Source organism: Alligator mississippiensis, chromosome 2 (genome assembly GCF_030867095.1).
Source record: "Alligator mississippiensis isolate rAllMis1 chromosome 2, rAllMis1, whole genome shotgun sequence".
In the NCBI taxonomy this organism is placed as follows: domain Eukaryota; kingdom Metazoa; phylum Chordata; order Crocodylia; family Alligatoridae; genus Alligator; species Alligator mississippiensis.
Genome location: NC_081825.1, coordinates 173,215,770 through 173,230,351, shown reverse-complemented (window position 1 = coordinate 173,230,351; position 14,582 = coordinate 173,215,770). Strand labels below are relative to the sequence as shown.

Genomic DNA, 14,582 nt, shown 5'->3' with positions numbered 1-14,582 from the left:
CATCTCGCTCGAAGGACCCTCGCCTGAGTCCTTGGCTAACTGTCTGCTTGTCCTGTTCTTCCCTGCATGGATCCCAAGGCAGCTATTTCTCTCTTTCGGTCCCCTGTTGTCCTCCTGGGACTGGGACCAACTCTCTCTTTCTCCTACCCTCCCGGGAAGTAATTCTGTCTGTACCTTCTTCCTTCCCCAGGTCCCCAGAGCGGTTCTCTTCACCCCCTAGTACTGGATTCACTAGTTGGTTGGCTTTCCCCGTTGGATCAGGTTCTTCACCGGATCTTGCCCTTAGGCTCCGGGGTCAGTCTTCTCCTTCCGTCTGCTCTCCTGCTCTTTGCTGTCTTTCCATTCTCCTCCGACCCTGGACGCTTCCTCAGTGTCCCTTAAATCCAACTCTTTCTAGCTGAGTCTGCCATGGCAGCCTCCTGTTTGCTACCTGTCTGACCCAGATGTTCCTTCTCTTGCTCTCCGGCGTGATTTTTTCTTTTGCCGTGGTGTTTTCTCCTTCCCGGGTTCAAACCCTGGCATTTGAGTTTGCCACAGCAGCCTTTGATCTGCTGTGGCCCCAGCTGACTCCCCTGATTGTCTGGAGTGCGACATTTTCCTTGTCCCAGCTCACCACGGCTTGTCCTGTTTCTTGAGGTAGTTTCTTAAGGTTTGTCCTTTTTGCCTCCTCATTGGTGCTCCTGTGGCAGGGTGCTTCAGTCACCCTGTCACACAGTGGTTTTTAAACTGCATTCTGCGGAAACCTGGGGTCATCAGGGGTTTCTCCAGGGGGGCAGTGTGCCACCTTTGTCAGGCCAGGTTGCTTGGCTCTCTGTCAGCTTACAGGATAGGGGCAGGAGTTCCACCACAGAAGAATTGAGATAAAAGGGTTCAATGACATTGAAAGTCTGAACGCCACAGTTCTATAGTGTAGTCAGAAATGTTCCTGCCATGTCTTGAGTCCATCCATAAATCTAAAAAATGTCCCTGCCTGAAAAACTATGCTTTCCTAAATTAAAAGGAACGTGATATGACACTTGTACCTAGAGAGAATTTAGCAATCACCACTCAAAGCAAACTGAGAAAAATTCTGTTCTCCATTACCCTTGTGCAGCCCCACTGTGTAGGCTTCAATGAGATTGTCAGAGTGCTTTGGAGGGCAGGCTTTCACTGATAAAAATATGATATTTTAAAGTGAGTTTTAAATAGATGTTTTTGGTTTTCAAATGCTTTTTGGTGGGGAGAGGGGTGACCTCTAACTCCTTGTCTTAAATGTTTGTTAAATTATCTCTTTTGTTTAGTTTATTTCGTAAATCTAAAGTAAGATGCAAGGTGCCTTAAACATACACGGCAAATGCTGTATGCTCCTCACTCTTGTCCGTGTTTAATCTCCCATAACACTTTTTGTTTAAATTTGTGAGTGACTTATACTAGTAGATTTGGCCAAGTCATTCAGTGCCACAAGACAAATGGTTCTGGATGGCTTCGGTTGGTACAATGAGCTAATTTGGAGATCTAGGACAAGACAGGCTAGTTCACTTCCAGGGCTATGGCAAACAGCAGACACTTATATATCCAGAAATTATATTACAGGCTCAAAAATATACTACAATACCTAATCAGAAACCACATATCAGAAGTACTGTGCATGAATACTGTTAGGTTATGGCAGTGTTGCTCAAGCTGCAGCCTTCAGAGACTTTTCATCTGGCCCACAGGGCTCCCCACAGGTCAGGAAACCTGACAGCAGGGCAGCAGTTGTTCGGAGCAAGGACACACAACCCTTGCCTGTGGGCCTGGGCTGCCACTGGGCCACATGCTCCATCCCACGTGCAAGGCAGGATCACAACCCCTTCTTCCTGCAGGGATGAGATGGGGCCAGGCAATGCCTCTTTCGCCTCGCAGAGCCAAGCCATGTCCCCTTTACCCCGCCACAGAACTGGGTCACCTCCCTCCCCACCACAAACTCCAGCTCATGGGGTGGGTGAAGCCCCCTTCCGCTCCTGGAGTGCCAGGCTCAGGCTGGGCTGCCCCCTTCCCTGCAGCATGGCTGGGTGGTGGCTGCTGAGCCAGCCCCGGGCACTGGAGCAGAAACACCACGCTGCCCACAGTTGGATCAGGCACTGCCCATCTGGCCTGCTGGGGAAAAAGACTGAGCACCACTAGCTTGCGAGACTCAACGACAGTACAACTACAGACTCCCTGAGAGTCCAATACTATATCAGGGAAGGAAATGAGACTTTTGCTATTCGTTTCTCCATTTCCAAGATAACGCTATAAAAATATAGTGCAGAGGAGTCCAAAAGTCAGAACTGTGCACTCCTCTAGACCCACAAAAACTCCTTGTCCTGAATCATCACAACTACAACAACCTTCCAACCTTCCCACAATGACTATCTTACCTGGAACCCAAGACTACTCTGAATTTAAAACAACACAGAATAATTTGCTTCTAGCCATAGAACATGTATGCATTTGTTATAACTTTCCATGTATAGACTCGAGTTTTTGAAAGGTCACTTTATATTCATCCCTCCCCCCCAAACACAGAAGCAGAGCAACCAGCACTGGCAAGGCTGCTTGACTCCTCTTCTCTGCCCTGCCAGCTCCCTCCCCCACCCCCTCCTGCCCCAGCTGCCTACCTCCGTGCCTGTGCACCCCACACCTGCCCTCATGGTACCTGTATCCTCTGCCCCCCCCCCGCCTTGCTCCATCTCCTGCTTGATCCCCCTGTCACTTGCCCATGCTCCTGCCTGGCCCCGACCCCTGCCCTCTCCCAGTGGTGCCACCCTTCTCGCACACCTGCCACCCCACAGCTGAGCTCCCCCTGCTGCCCCTCAAAAAACTAAAATTCAGTCTAATTTGTTTTACTTTGGTATCTTTAGAGCAAATCAATTACTAAGAACCTGGCATTAAAACACTATTTGAGTTACCTGTTCTCTTTACAAAATGGTATTTTAAAGAGCTAGAGATATTATATTTATGTAAGTGAAAACATTTTCTTGTTCCTCTTGAATACAGGAATAACAATTTTCACTACAATATGAGGAATGTGCTTCCTAGTGCTTAGGAGAAGTGTTTTGGGGTTACGTTGGTCACCACACAAGTATTATTATTTGCCCCACTCTTTCTAATGATAAAACAAGCAAGACATCCAGGAACTAACTTCCTGGAGAGGAAAGAAGGGTTCTGGACATGTTTGCTCGTTCCCTTTGCTTTCCAGTTTCTCTGAGGTAACTCAGCACAAGTCTGATTGATGCTCTGCAGTCAGTGAATACGCTTCTGCAGTCGGTGCAAGCAGGTTTTGCACCGAACAGGAATTTGCCGAGATGCACTGGAAGACCCGAAATACAGTGTAGGGCACTCTGCATATTATTCAAACTTCAAAAAGTTCAGGTGGGATCTCAAACACTACACAACTTTCGACGGAACAGCAGTTGCTGTGATGGATGCCCTGGAGTTGTGAAGCGATTGCTTACTCTCAGGAAACATGTAGACAACTTGAATTTGAATGCACGTGGCTCGCTCCTTAGTCGTAACTGCAGATTCACTCCCCCAAAAGAAAAACAGATCCGTTTCCCAAAAATCAGGCATGTCCCTCTGGTGGGTTGTCTGCCCTGCATTGTAAACCCATTTCTAACAGGCAATCTGTGGAGATCAACAAACTAATAAAGCAAAGACAAAGAAACCCTGTCACTAAGACCAGCCTCATTCTCAGCCAGGGAAAGGACTGGACAAACATTTATATACAAGAGAAATCAGATTTAAAACTAGACAATAATTTCAAATTATGAACCATAATGGTTCAAGCCACATGCTCTTAAAAATGCTCTAACCCCTGCCCCTGCTCCTCCCCCTGCCCCCACATTAAATTAAGTTTTGTATCATAGGTGCATTCTCATAGATCCAAAAACGATATGTGCACACACAGAATCAACCTTTTCTAGACAGTATAGTCAAGATGAAGCAAGAATTAAGGACAGGAAATTAGGAGTACCATATCTGTTATAATTACCAGGGCAGTGGATGCCTAACCATGCAATTAAAGAAGTGGGAGCTTGGCCAGAAACTTGGTTTTGTGTCTGATCCAAAACGAGGTCCCTCCAGCAGCACAAAGGGAGCGCACGTGCATTCGTGTGCATACTTTTCTACTGCACTAATGGACCACAGAATCCAAAACTCCAAATCCACTTAAGCACATGCTTTCTTTTTTGCCTGCAGGACTTGTCTTATTTAAATCACTTGATTTACCAGATAAAGTTCTGAAATACTCACTCTGGTACATACATTGGAGCTCAGTGTGCAGAGACTGAGGCAGCTTGTACAAGAAAGAAAACAAGATCTCCTGAATCCCAGGTCAGCCTGCGTCATAACTTTAAACTTCCGCCCTCACATCACCCTGGGGCATTAGTTTGAGATGTGAGTGATGCATGCCCCTGGAGAGTGTGGGGGCACAAAAAGCATTGGCAGCCTATCACAGGGGGTGCATTGCCAATCTCAGGGGCTGCACGTGCACCCGTGTGCACCCCCTACGTGTCGCTGATAGTTTGAGATTAACTCATAATGGAATTTGCTACTTCGATTCATTACAGAATACTCTGAAAACGCAGCAGTAAAATCCCCAACCCCAAATGCTCTGAATCCAAAAAAAAACGGAGTAGGAGCTGAAGAGAATGAGTGGTCTGCACGCTCAGCAGTGAGGGGTATCCAAAGGGCAATTTCCTCTGGTGGAAGGCAAACAATGTGTCCTGTTTGGGGCGCACATGGTGTGTGTCAAATGGTAAACCCTAGTTGTGACTTTTTTCTCTAGCTAAAGAAATACCAACACTGCTTACAATATATAAAAATATGGCTTTGAAACCACCAAAACAAAATACCATATTATGCTATTTTGCAAAGAAATACAGTCAGTCAAGATTTACTCAGTCAGGTGAAAAGGAGATCATGATCTCTGATCAGACTTTCTCCTTGGATTTGCAGTTCCCTTGATTTACAGCGCACCAGAGCACTCAGTGTTTCGGACTGCTGGCCCAGCTGCGCTCACATGCCAGGTGGTAAGTGGAATAATTCACTTTTTAGTCACCACACACACAGTGAACCCTTACTTATTAATTCTGCTGTTCACTTAGAGACTTGTAATATTGAAGGCAACTTAAACAGCTGATTATGCACTAGTAGCATGTTTTTTCCCCTTCCAACCACAATAAGCAACAACTTGGCTATACAAGAAGCACAGGTAATGGAAAACATGAGTGACTTGGATCTTTCTCCCGTGGAAACTTCCTTCAGCCAAAACCAGCTTCAACATGTCCAACTACGGCAACCCCCTTGTTGTAATTAATTGTTCGGGACTGAAGGCATGTCCATAGGAACATGCTGAATCTTATTTCCAGAACACAAGTTTACGACCCGCATAACCAGGAGCTTACAACTCCTAGTGAAGAGCCGGGACCAGAGTCAAACTTCACCAATTCTGTTCTAAAGGATGGATTTTAACCAAGCTGAAAACCCGCTGTTTCTTCTGACACATTTGCAATCATGTCCTGCATCAATATTTCAAAACACCTCGTCAATCCCCCCCCAAAACACCAGGGTATTGAATAGACTACTTCAACCTCTCAAAATCAAGGTGCACCCAACAGGTATTCGCAGCTGATCCGTGCAGTGCACAACCAGCCCTGACACTAGCAGGGGCCCGAGCGCAGAGCTGTGCGCCCCCAAGCAGCGATCCGACGACAGGAAGCGAAACCCCGCCTTGTGCCGGGGCCGCCTGGTCCCCGGAGAAGGGAGCTTCGCCCGCGGGCGCTTCCGCTGAGGAAGAGCCGGGAGCAAACCCCGCCGGCGCCACGCTCCTCCCGCCGGCCCGCGACACGCGGAGCCCAGCGCGGGGCGGGGCGGACACGCGCAGATGCTGCCCCGCCCCCGCCGCCGACATGTGCCCCGCCCCCGGCCCCGCCCTTGGCGCAGGGACGCGGCCCGGGCGCGGGCCGTGCTGGGGGGCGGTCTCGGCTCTTCTCTCCGGGGCTGGGCCCTTTCTCAAGGCGAATTTAGACCCGACAAACGCCTGTTCGTAAAGTATCGCACACCCCGCACAGAGCATGTCTTGGGCCCCGCGTAAAAACAATGCCCCGCGTCGAGTGCAGCGCCTCCGTGCAGGCCGGGTTAGGACGGGATTACGGGGCAAAATAGTGCTTGGCCCGCCCGGAGCTTCCTCGCGACGCCACCGAGGCCTGTCCCAAAGAGCCTGAGCACGGTCCTGCCGCGTGCAGCGCCAGCCCCTGCGCTCAGTCTGGACCCGGATCAGCAATGGATTTGGGGCAGGGATAGAGCTAGAAATCCTTCTTGGGCCACCCTGCACCATGTCTCCCTGACTCCTCTGACCAGAGTCTTGCCCAGCCCAAAACTCAGCTTGGCCGTGCCAGGCTGGCAACTGACACCCCCATTGCTTCTGTATGAAGTGCACTGGCTTGTATCAAGACTTGGCTTTTGGGCTGGGATTAGAGCTGGGAATCCTTTTTGGGCCCCTCATGGCATGCCTCTGCCCCTGGGGAACTCTTCTGGACAGCTCTGACCGGAGACTTGCCTGGCCCAAACGCGGTTCGGCTGTGGCAGGCTACCAATTTACACACCCCGCCTTCCCGCTGTCCTCTGTTGTTCAGAGGAGTCCAGGGCAGTCCCCCTGTGCCGCAGAGTCATGGTGTGGGATGGCCCAAGATGAATTTCAGGCCCAGATACTTAGCAGAGAGGCAGTTGGCAGCCTGGCCCAGCCAAACAGTGCTTGGGAATAGGGAACCGGGAATAAGTCTCGGTCACAGGGACAGTCCCCCCCCAGTGGCGTCGACAGGAAGTTTGGAGTATCCCAAGAAGTATTTTGCCCTGTAATCTCATTTGAATCTACCTTCATTTAGGGCTCGGTACTTGATGCAGAATATTATTTTACATATTAATTAGTAAATGTGCATAGCTAATGACATTCTCATTAATTAATAAGAAGCTTTTATTAGGTCTAGATTAGCTTTGAAAAAGGAACCAGGCACTGGGAATAAGGAATAGAGAACTGGGAACAAGGAATAGGGAACTGGGAATAAGCAACCAACTTCAGCCTCATCTTGTTTCAAGAAAACATTGCTATATCCCACAACAGACCCTGGGAGGCACGTGGCCCTGGACTCATAGTCAGCACGAGTCAGGCAACACTGAAGCAGCTGGAGATCCCATCGGCCCTTCACCTATTTCCCAGTACCTCGGGGGTAGCAGGTGGTCCTGGGCTGTGTGGCATCCCGAGAGGCAGGCAGAAGATGAGGCAGAAGACGGCAAACTCCTGCATTGCTTCCTTAGGAGACTTGTTGTTAACCCAAGCTCATCAGACCATGGGTAATAGCCAATGGACCTGCTCTCTGACAGTGAATGCATGGATCCAAAAGGAAAACCCCCTCCCCTCTTACACCACAACTTTCAATCAAGGAAACCACATGGGCAGCACCTGGGTAACAGCCCCATTCCTCCATGCCCAGCTCTGCGGGGACATGGGCTGTGCGTCTCCAGCAGGTACAGACAGTTCTCCCAGCACATCGTCAAAGGAGCAGATTGTTACACAGGTCAGATCTGCACCCGGCTCTACCTACTCTTACCTTAGGGAAGTTGTCCATGGGAGCCCCTTCCCATCTTCTCTCTGTTCAAAAGGTCTCCCTCTAAAATGGGGAGAGGGGAGTGGGCTCAGCACTGGGCACAGGCCAGTGCCTTAGGATCATAGCAGAGCAGGACCGGAAGGGACTTCACAAGGTCATGTAGTGCAGCCCCCTGCTCAAGGCAGGAGCATCCCTGACTAAACCATCCCAGCCAAGTGTCTGTCTAACCTGATCCCACAATTTCTGTAGGTAGCCAGTTCCAGTGTTTGACCACCCCATACAACTTCTTGTAGAGTTGCAAAATGATGTTGGATGCCCAGTTTCAGCTAAATGTTGGCTATATATGTAACATCCAACCCCTGGGGCTCAGCTCCTCCATAGAAATCCTCTTTGCAGGGACTGAAATCAGGAGCCTGTGCCACCAGTGCCACGCAGCATAGGGCGAGGCCAAGCCCAGCAGCACTGCTGGCCCCATGGCACCTGGAGCGGCAGGGCAAGCCCTTCTGCAGCTGCTAGTTGGAGTTTCCCTGGGGGATCTTCCCCACCCCACAACCCCTCGCCCTGACAAGCTGCTTGCAGTGGGCTGTCGGCTTCCAGCCAGGGCCCTCCCTAGGGCAGGGCTGGGCCATGTAGCCGTAGCCCCATGTGCATCACGTGCCAAGCTTTTGTCAGGGCCCTTCTTGTTTGCTTCTCTGAGGAAATGAGTTTCAGGATCCAGTCTCCCCTTCCACATCCCCTCAGCACAGTCTTTTATGAGAGATGCAGATGCCGGTGTCACACTGGCAGACACAGCCATTCAGTGTAGTGCCAGGGAGTGCCCCTGTCCTGGGAGAGCTGGGATCGAGACCCCAAGACATGCATGTCACGTCTGGCGAGCCCAGCCTCTGTTAGCCAGGCTGAGAGCTGCTGTCAGTCCCTGCTGAGCTGGGCTGGGTTGGAGATCATTGTTGCCCTGAGGTGTCAGGCTGGACATTAGCACACCCCTGGGGCAAGCAGAGCCCCTTCACGGGGCTGGGGTGCATGTGCACTCAGGTATATATTCCCATGTCAGGACATTGCAGAACCTCAGCGACAGCCTCCTCCTCCCCCACAAACACTGCTCACACCCCACAGTGCTGGGGAGCCCAGGGCAAGGCTGCTGCGGCTGAGGAGATGAGAAAGCGTTTGCAATCTCGGTGTGGAAGGCTGGTGCGCGGTGTGCCATGCATTTGCTGCAGTGCCTCAGACACAGAGGACTGTTCCCCATGCTCATTCACTGTCTGAACCAGTGCAAATGTGCTGGGAAAACACAGCAGCATAGCAGAGATTTTGCACTGGCCTGGATACCAACTGCAAGCTCTTCCATTCCCTTCTTTTGGGTGTCTTGGGTCTTGAACAGGGCTGGGTGGGCATTGAAACCCTGCTCCTCACATGTCACGTAAGAGCAGTGACTGTGAACACGTGTTTGAGGTCGGGGGGCAAACAACCAGCCAGAAGCTCCCAGTGCGACGCTTTGAGGAAACGTCCCAGTTACGTTGGACAATGTAAAAGCAACAGAGTTGGGCAGGGATGTTGTCTTTTGTATTGTGTCGGTGTGAGTAGTATTGGGAGGCATAACCAGGTCTGGGGGTAACATGCGGGACAAGGGGGGGAAGAGAAGAGAGGCGCCAATAAGAAGCAAAGCAGCCACTGAATTGCAGGGTGTGGAGCCCCCATGGCCATGTGCTCCATCACTGGGGAGTGAATGATGGCTGTATGAATCCCTGAGACTCCCTGAGCTGACACCGATCTGCTCTGACCATGGGTGCTCCCCACAACTGTAGGCAGGGGTCTGGATCCAGACTGTGCAGATCCCTGCAAGCCCGATCTAGCCGAGTGCCAGGGAGAGGCTAAGTGGGTTTATTCCCAAGGGCCCTGTTTATTCCAATGGAAAAGACTGTGAAGATACCTGTGCTGCAGCAGGGATACAGAGCTGGGTCTTCCCATCCCACACCAAACAAACACAACACAAAACCCCCCAGCCCCTGGACCCCAAGACAGAGAGATCATAACTCAGATGGCATCCAAGTATTAGTCTGGAAGAGCCCTGTGGATGGAGGGTACGGGGGTTGGGAGGGGTTTGTCCCCTCCTACTCAGATAAGCCTGCTATAAGTGCCTATTTGTATACAGTGTGCTTTCACCAGAAAAATATACTGGGTAGCAAAAGGCCCTGCTGATTCCAAGGAAAAGACTCTGGAGAAAGCTGCTTACTAGCAAGAATTCAGAGCTGGGCCTTTCACATCCCATAGAGTGCCTTGAGCACCACAATGTTTTTGCTCTTGCAACATGCTCCCCATCTCTCTTCTATTTCTCTATCTGGTCTTGGCAGAAAGATCAACCTGGAGGATGGTTGTTGGTTGTGGCAGTGGGTGTTTGTGCCCAAAACCTTGCAGAGAACATTTTTTCCAACTATATCTCCTAACAGATATCACATCTACCCAAAGGAACTTGACAACCTGGAGCAGAGAAAGCTTTTCCCATTGCAACTTTCTTGAAACACCTCCCTGACCACCCAAGGTTGACTCGCTGAGTAACAAAGGTGGTTTCCCATTGAACAGTATTAGCAGCTTCTCAGACAGCTCAACCTTGACTTTCTGAGCTAAACATGCCAGGTTTCTCCTGTGTTGTAGACCCTGTTTTCTACAGCAGTGGATTGCCTTGTCTTCTTTCTTTCCTTGCATGTCATGAGCTTGTATTTCACACAGGAATATGAGATGAACACCGACACTTATAAGAAAACAAAAGTAAAGCTTAACTTTATTATCCTACATCTAGTCTTGACTTCTATGACATCTATGTTCAACATTATATATTACACTAAATCTATGTTTAACAGTGCACATTTTTTATGCCTTTGCTCTCTTCACTCCCTGAATAGCCCTCGATGGTTTCAAAGGCAGGCTACTAACACAACAGACGCCGGGATGGTCTGACTATGTCCCAATGCCTCAGAGGAAGGCGAAAACCCCCCAGAAGTTGGTTCCATAAAGGAAGGGGGAAAAAATTCCTTCCTGGCCCCAAATGGCGACCGGCCATAGCCCTGAGGCAGGGGTCACAAAATGCCATCCACACAACAAGAGCATCCTCCACTGGGCAACCTGGGCACTACAAACTTGTGGTGCCTGGTCTTTCCCCAGCCCTTTGCAGAGCCGGGCTGGAAGAAGATGTTCAAGTTCTTCACCATGAGGGTTTCTCAGGCTGCTTTTCTATGCAGAAACTGACGTGGCTGTGGAGGACGGCTTGGGCTGGATGATAACTTGTCAGTCAGTGACGTGTGTGGTGGCTTTGGCGCTGTTGCAGCTTTTCTATGTAGCTGCCGGGCTCCCGGTAAGGTTGGGGAGGTCGTCTTCGCTCAGGGAGGTGCTGTCAGGGTGCAGGTGGTTTGCAGGTGTTGCTACACAGTGTAAAAAAAAGCAGCAAAAGATTAGATCCATGAATTGGGACCGTGATACAAGGCTGTGATGTGAGGAAGTGGGGACTGAGAGCTTTCCCAGGACACAAAGGCCTGCACATTTGAATGAGGGAAAACACAATAGAGCGTGCTTAGCCTCTTGCATGAAAGAAGCTGAACGTCTTTAGGCATCACTGCCCAGCCACGTTCAAGATGAGGTAGATGCTCTGAATGCACAACCCCAGCACCAAAAAGGCCGTGGCTGAGAGAGCTACAAGTAAGGGAAAGCAGGTCTCCGACTGTGTGAGCCACAGCAACATTTAACAGGGGGCAGAGGGTCCCGCCTGTCCTGGGGTGGCTCAGCCACTTGGGAGAGCTCCCGGGGCTCCTTCATGAAAGATGGCAACACCCTGCAGGCCCAGCCATGCCGCCCAGGGCAGAGGGGAGGTTTACCTGGGGCAGCAGGGCACAAGGAAAGGCTCCTGCCATTGAGAGGAAAGAAAGGAAAGACCTGCAGAGGACGGATGCTAGGACAGGACTCTCCAGGGCAGAGGGGAGAATTGCCCACACATGGCAGGGAGCAGGATTGTGTTAGGCCAAGAGCCTCCCCCTCCCTTCCCACTGATCCCTGCTCCCCAGGGGCAGAGGGGACAGGACAGTACCTGCAGGAGCAAGTGTGGGCAGCTGGAGAGAGGTGAGGGCGCTGGAGGAGGTGACCAGCAGGCTGTTCCCTTGCAGATCTTTAGGCAGCTCTTTCAGGCAGGTGATAATGAATATCTTATTCAGGACCCTGATGGGGATTTCTTTCTCCTGCAGTGGCACAATAGCCAGTTAGAGCCTCTGCAGCCTCAAGGAAGGACGGTGATGTGGGGAGCGGTCATGGGGCAGGGATTGGACTGTGACCAAGGGGTTTTGAAAACAGCCCAGGGAAATGGGGGCAGGTTCCCGGAAGGACCTTTTTCAGAGAGTCGTGGTGAAGGCAGATGTTGGTGGCCTGAGGCACTACCAGTTTGCCCCATTGCCCTTGTCCAAGGCACTTGGCAGGCCTCCCATTCTCCTAGAGCCCAGTTTGCTCAGAAGGCAGGGGAGATTGCCACCTTACAGACAGGGGCAGGTCACTAATTGAGTTAGTCTGTGAGGTGCAAATGGACCCCGCCAAGAGCTAGAGCTCAGACTGCAGTGTGTAGTGGCCTCCTTTGCTCCATGTTGTCCCCAGGCAACAGGTGGTGATGGGACGACAGTGACTTGAAGTGGCAGAGGCAAGGGGCCCTGAGCTCACTCTCCTCCCTCCCCTTACACCCCAACATGTCTGCTGACCTTGTGCTGCATCAAGCAGCTGGCTTCCCCCAGGATGGCATACAGAAAGACAAGCCCAGCTTGGCTGATGTGCCTCGGTCCATTGTGAACTGCATGAAGGGCCCTCTGCAGGAAAGATCTCCTTTGCTCCTCCAGCAAGATCCTTCTCAGCCCCTGAAACAAGAGAACACAAGGCTTGGCACATCCCACAGCCGGGCTGCATCTCTGGGGCCTGGCACCACATCACCCTGGACACTTGCAAGGCTCTAAACCACCGCAGGAAGACCCCAGCGGGCTGGAGAGAAGTATCAGACCTTTCTCCGCATCCCTTCTTCACAGCATCCTCACCTCTCCCACTCTCGCCAGGTCTCTGTAGTTCTGGACCTGGCTCTGCTCCATCTGGCGCTTGCACCGCAGCTCCTCTGCCCCTTGCATGTCTTGGCCTAGGAGAAGTGTAGACACATGGCTCTGAGCTGCCATCCTAGCTTTAGTGCTCAATGTCCACCCAGTGGGGCTCTGGCTGCCCTTCTGGCACCGTGAAGGGCAGGGTCCCCACAGGGAGGTCATCATTCGGCAGGAGCCAATATGGACCAGACATCCTTGGACCAGTCTGGGCTGGGGGCTTGGGGATGGGCTTCCTGGTGCCCCCATGGGACACCCTAGACTGGTGCATTAGCACAGGCTGCAGTACCACAGCTGGGCACTGAGGTGAAGAGGCCCAAATCATTAACTCTGATAGCCTAAGTTGTCCCCGGGTCGAAAACAGACAGAGAGAGACACAGTGTCTGGCCCAGCACCTGGGACCAGGCTTTTGGAGGCAAACTGCTGGCATCAGAGCCTTGTACTCCAGCTGGGTCTCTTTACCCCTCTGATGAAGGAGGATTTGAGCAAGCAAATACATGCACGCCCTGGCCTTGATGGTCTCCTCCGGGTCGTTGATGGGCAGACCCAGGCGGGCTGCCATGTCCTCCACCTCCGGCATGTCAGGGGAGCCCTAAGCAGGGTGAGAAGAGCAGGGAGTTCATGCATGTCCCACCTTCCTTCCCCAATACATCCCCAGGCCCAGTTCTCTCTCTCCACGTCTCCGCATTATCCAGTAGGAGGGCGGGGAGGTGGAGACCATCCAGAGAATGATACCCATCTCTTCCCATGGAAACCTGCAGCCCAGGGACTTGATCAGGGCCCCAGGATGATTCCCTGTGCCTCATGCTCCAGGGCTAGTAGGCCCCATGTCCAGGGCTGACCATGCCCAGAGCAGGCCATGAAAAAGAGATGCATAAAGAGCCAGGGGGCACCACTGAGGCCCTGGAGTGAAGCTCCTTGTCCAGCTCTGATCCCACTTTCCCAGGAGCGCCCTGGCAAAGGCAGGGGACCAGGACACTGGGGTCGGGGCTCACTGACCTCAAACTGTGGGAGGAGCTGCACAGCAAAGGCAAGGATGCCGGTGATGATCTTCATGCCCAGTGCACGGTGCTGGGCATCCGGGGCCTCAATCCATGACGTAAAGTGCTATGGGAGGAAGATGTTAAGATCAATGGGTAAGTGCCCTGCCGAACCCAGCAACCTTGGCAACATCCTCCTCAGGGCCCGAGTTTCAAGCTGGGGCTTTGTTTGAGTGAGGCTTACTGCAGTGCAGAGGGCAAGAGCTGTCCCGGCCTGAGCCCAGACCCTCTGCATCATTCTCACCTCCCAGATGGAGTAGAGCTTGCCCAGGCTGGGGGCGCTGGACAAGACACAGCACAGCAGGCCCTCCAGGTACTCCTCATACAGCCGCTGCATGACCTGGAAGGGGAGGCAGACCCGAGGGTCAGTGCCACGGAGCCTGGGGCATCCCCTGCCAGCGGTTGCTTGTGGGACATGGCAGCGGCAGGGGGACCTACCTGCCTTGCGATGGGTCTCACGCCCTATGGCCAGGAAGCTCTTGTCCACGGCGGCCCGCAGGAGGCGCGACTCCAGTGCTGGCTCCAGGCTGAGCTTCGGGTCGCTGTGAGAGAGGGAACTGTGTCAGACTGAGCTATGCGGGGCAGGGGTGGCACTGGGGTGGTCAGAAAACAGCCTGGAAAGCTGGGCCTGAGCAGTGGGTATCCCCCTGGCCCATGGCAGAGCGAGGACAGTCGGGCAGAGGTCCCCGTACCTGAGGCAACGGATGGCGTCTATGCTGTACGCCAGGATGTGTTTTCGGTCAGCCTCCACTGAGATGTTCTCCATCAGGTCCTGTGAGACCCAAAGGGGACGGGGAGGTAAGAACAGCCACATCCCGCATGGGAGA

General features: G+C 52.3%; 1 protein-coding gene across 1 annotated transcript; it reads right to left on the bottom strand.

The window, feature by feature from the left end:
• Nucleotides 1–10,366: 10,366 nt before the first annotated feature.
• On the bottom strand, nucleotides 10,367–14,522 carry LOC106738877 (uncharacterized). Its single transcript, XM_019485785.2, has 9 exons — nucleotides 14,448–14,522; nucleotides 14,194–14,297; nucleotides 14,000–14,095; nucleotides 13,715–13,822; nucleotides 13,178–13,307; nucleotides 12,662–12,756; nucleotides 12,335–12,487; nucleotides 11,680–11,827; nucleotides 10,367–11,020 (listed from the first exon to the last, which is right to left on the bottom strand). Exons 3-9 carry the CDS (start codon nucleotides 14,090–14,092, stop codon nucleotides 10,932–10,934), a joined length of 816 nt encoding a protein of 271 aa, XP_019341330.1. The 5' UTR covers nucleotides 14,093–14,095; nucleotides 14,194–14,297; nucleotides 14,448–14,522; the 3' UTR covers nucleotides 10,367–10,931.
• Between the last annotated feature and the right edge of the window lie 60 nt (nucleotides 14,523–14,582).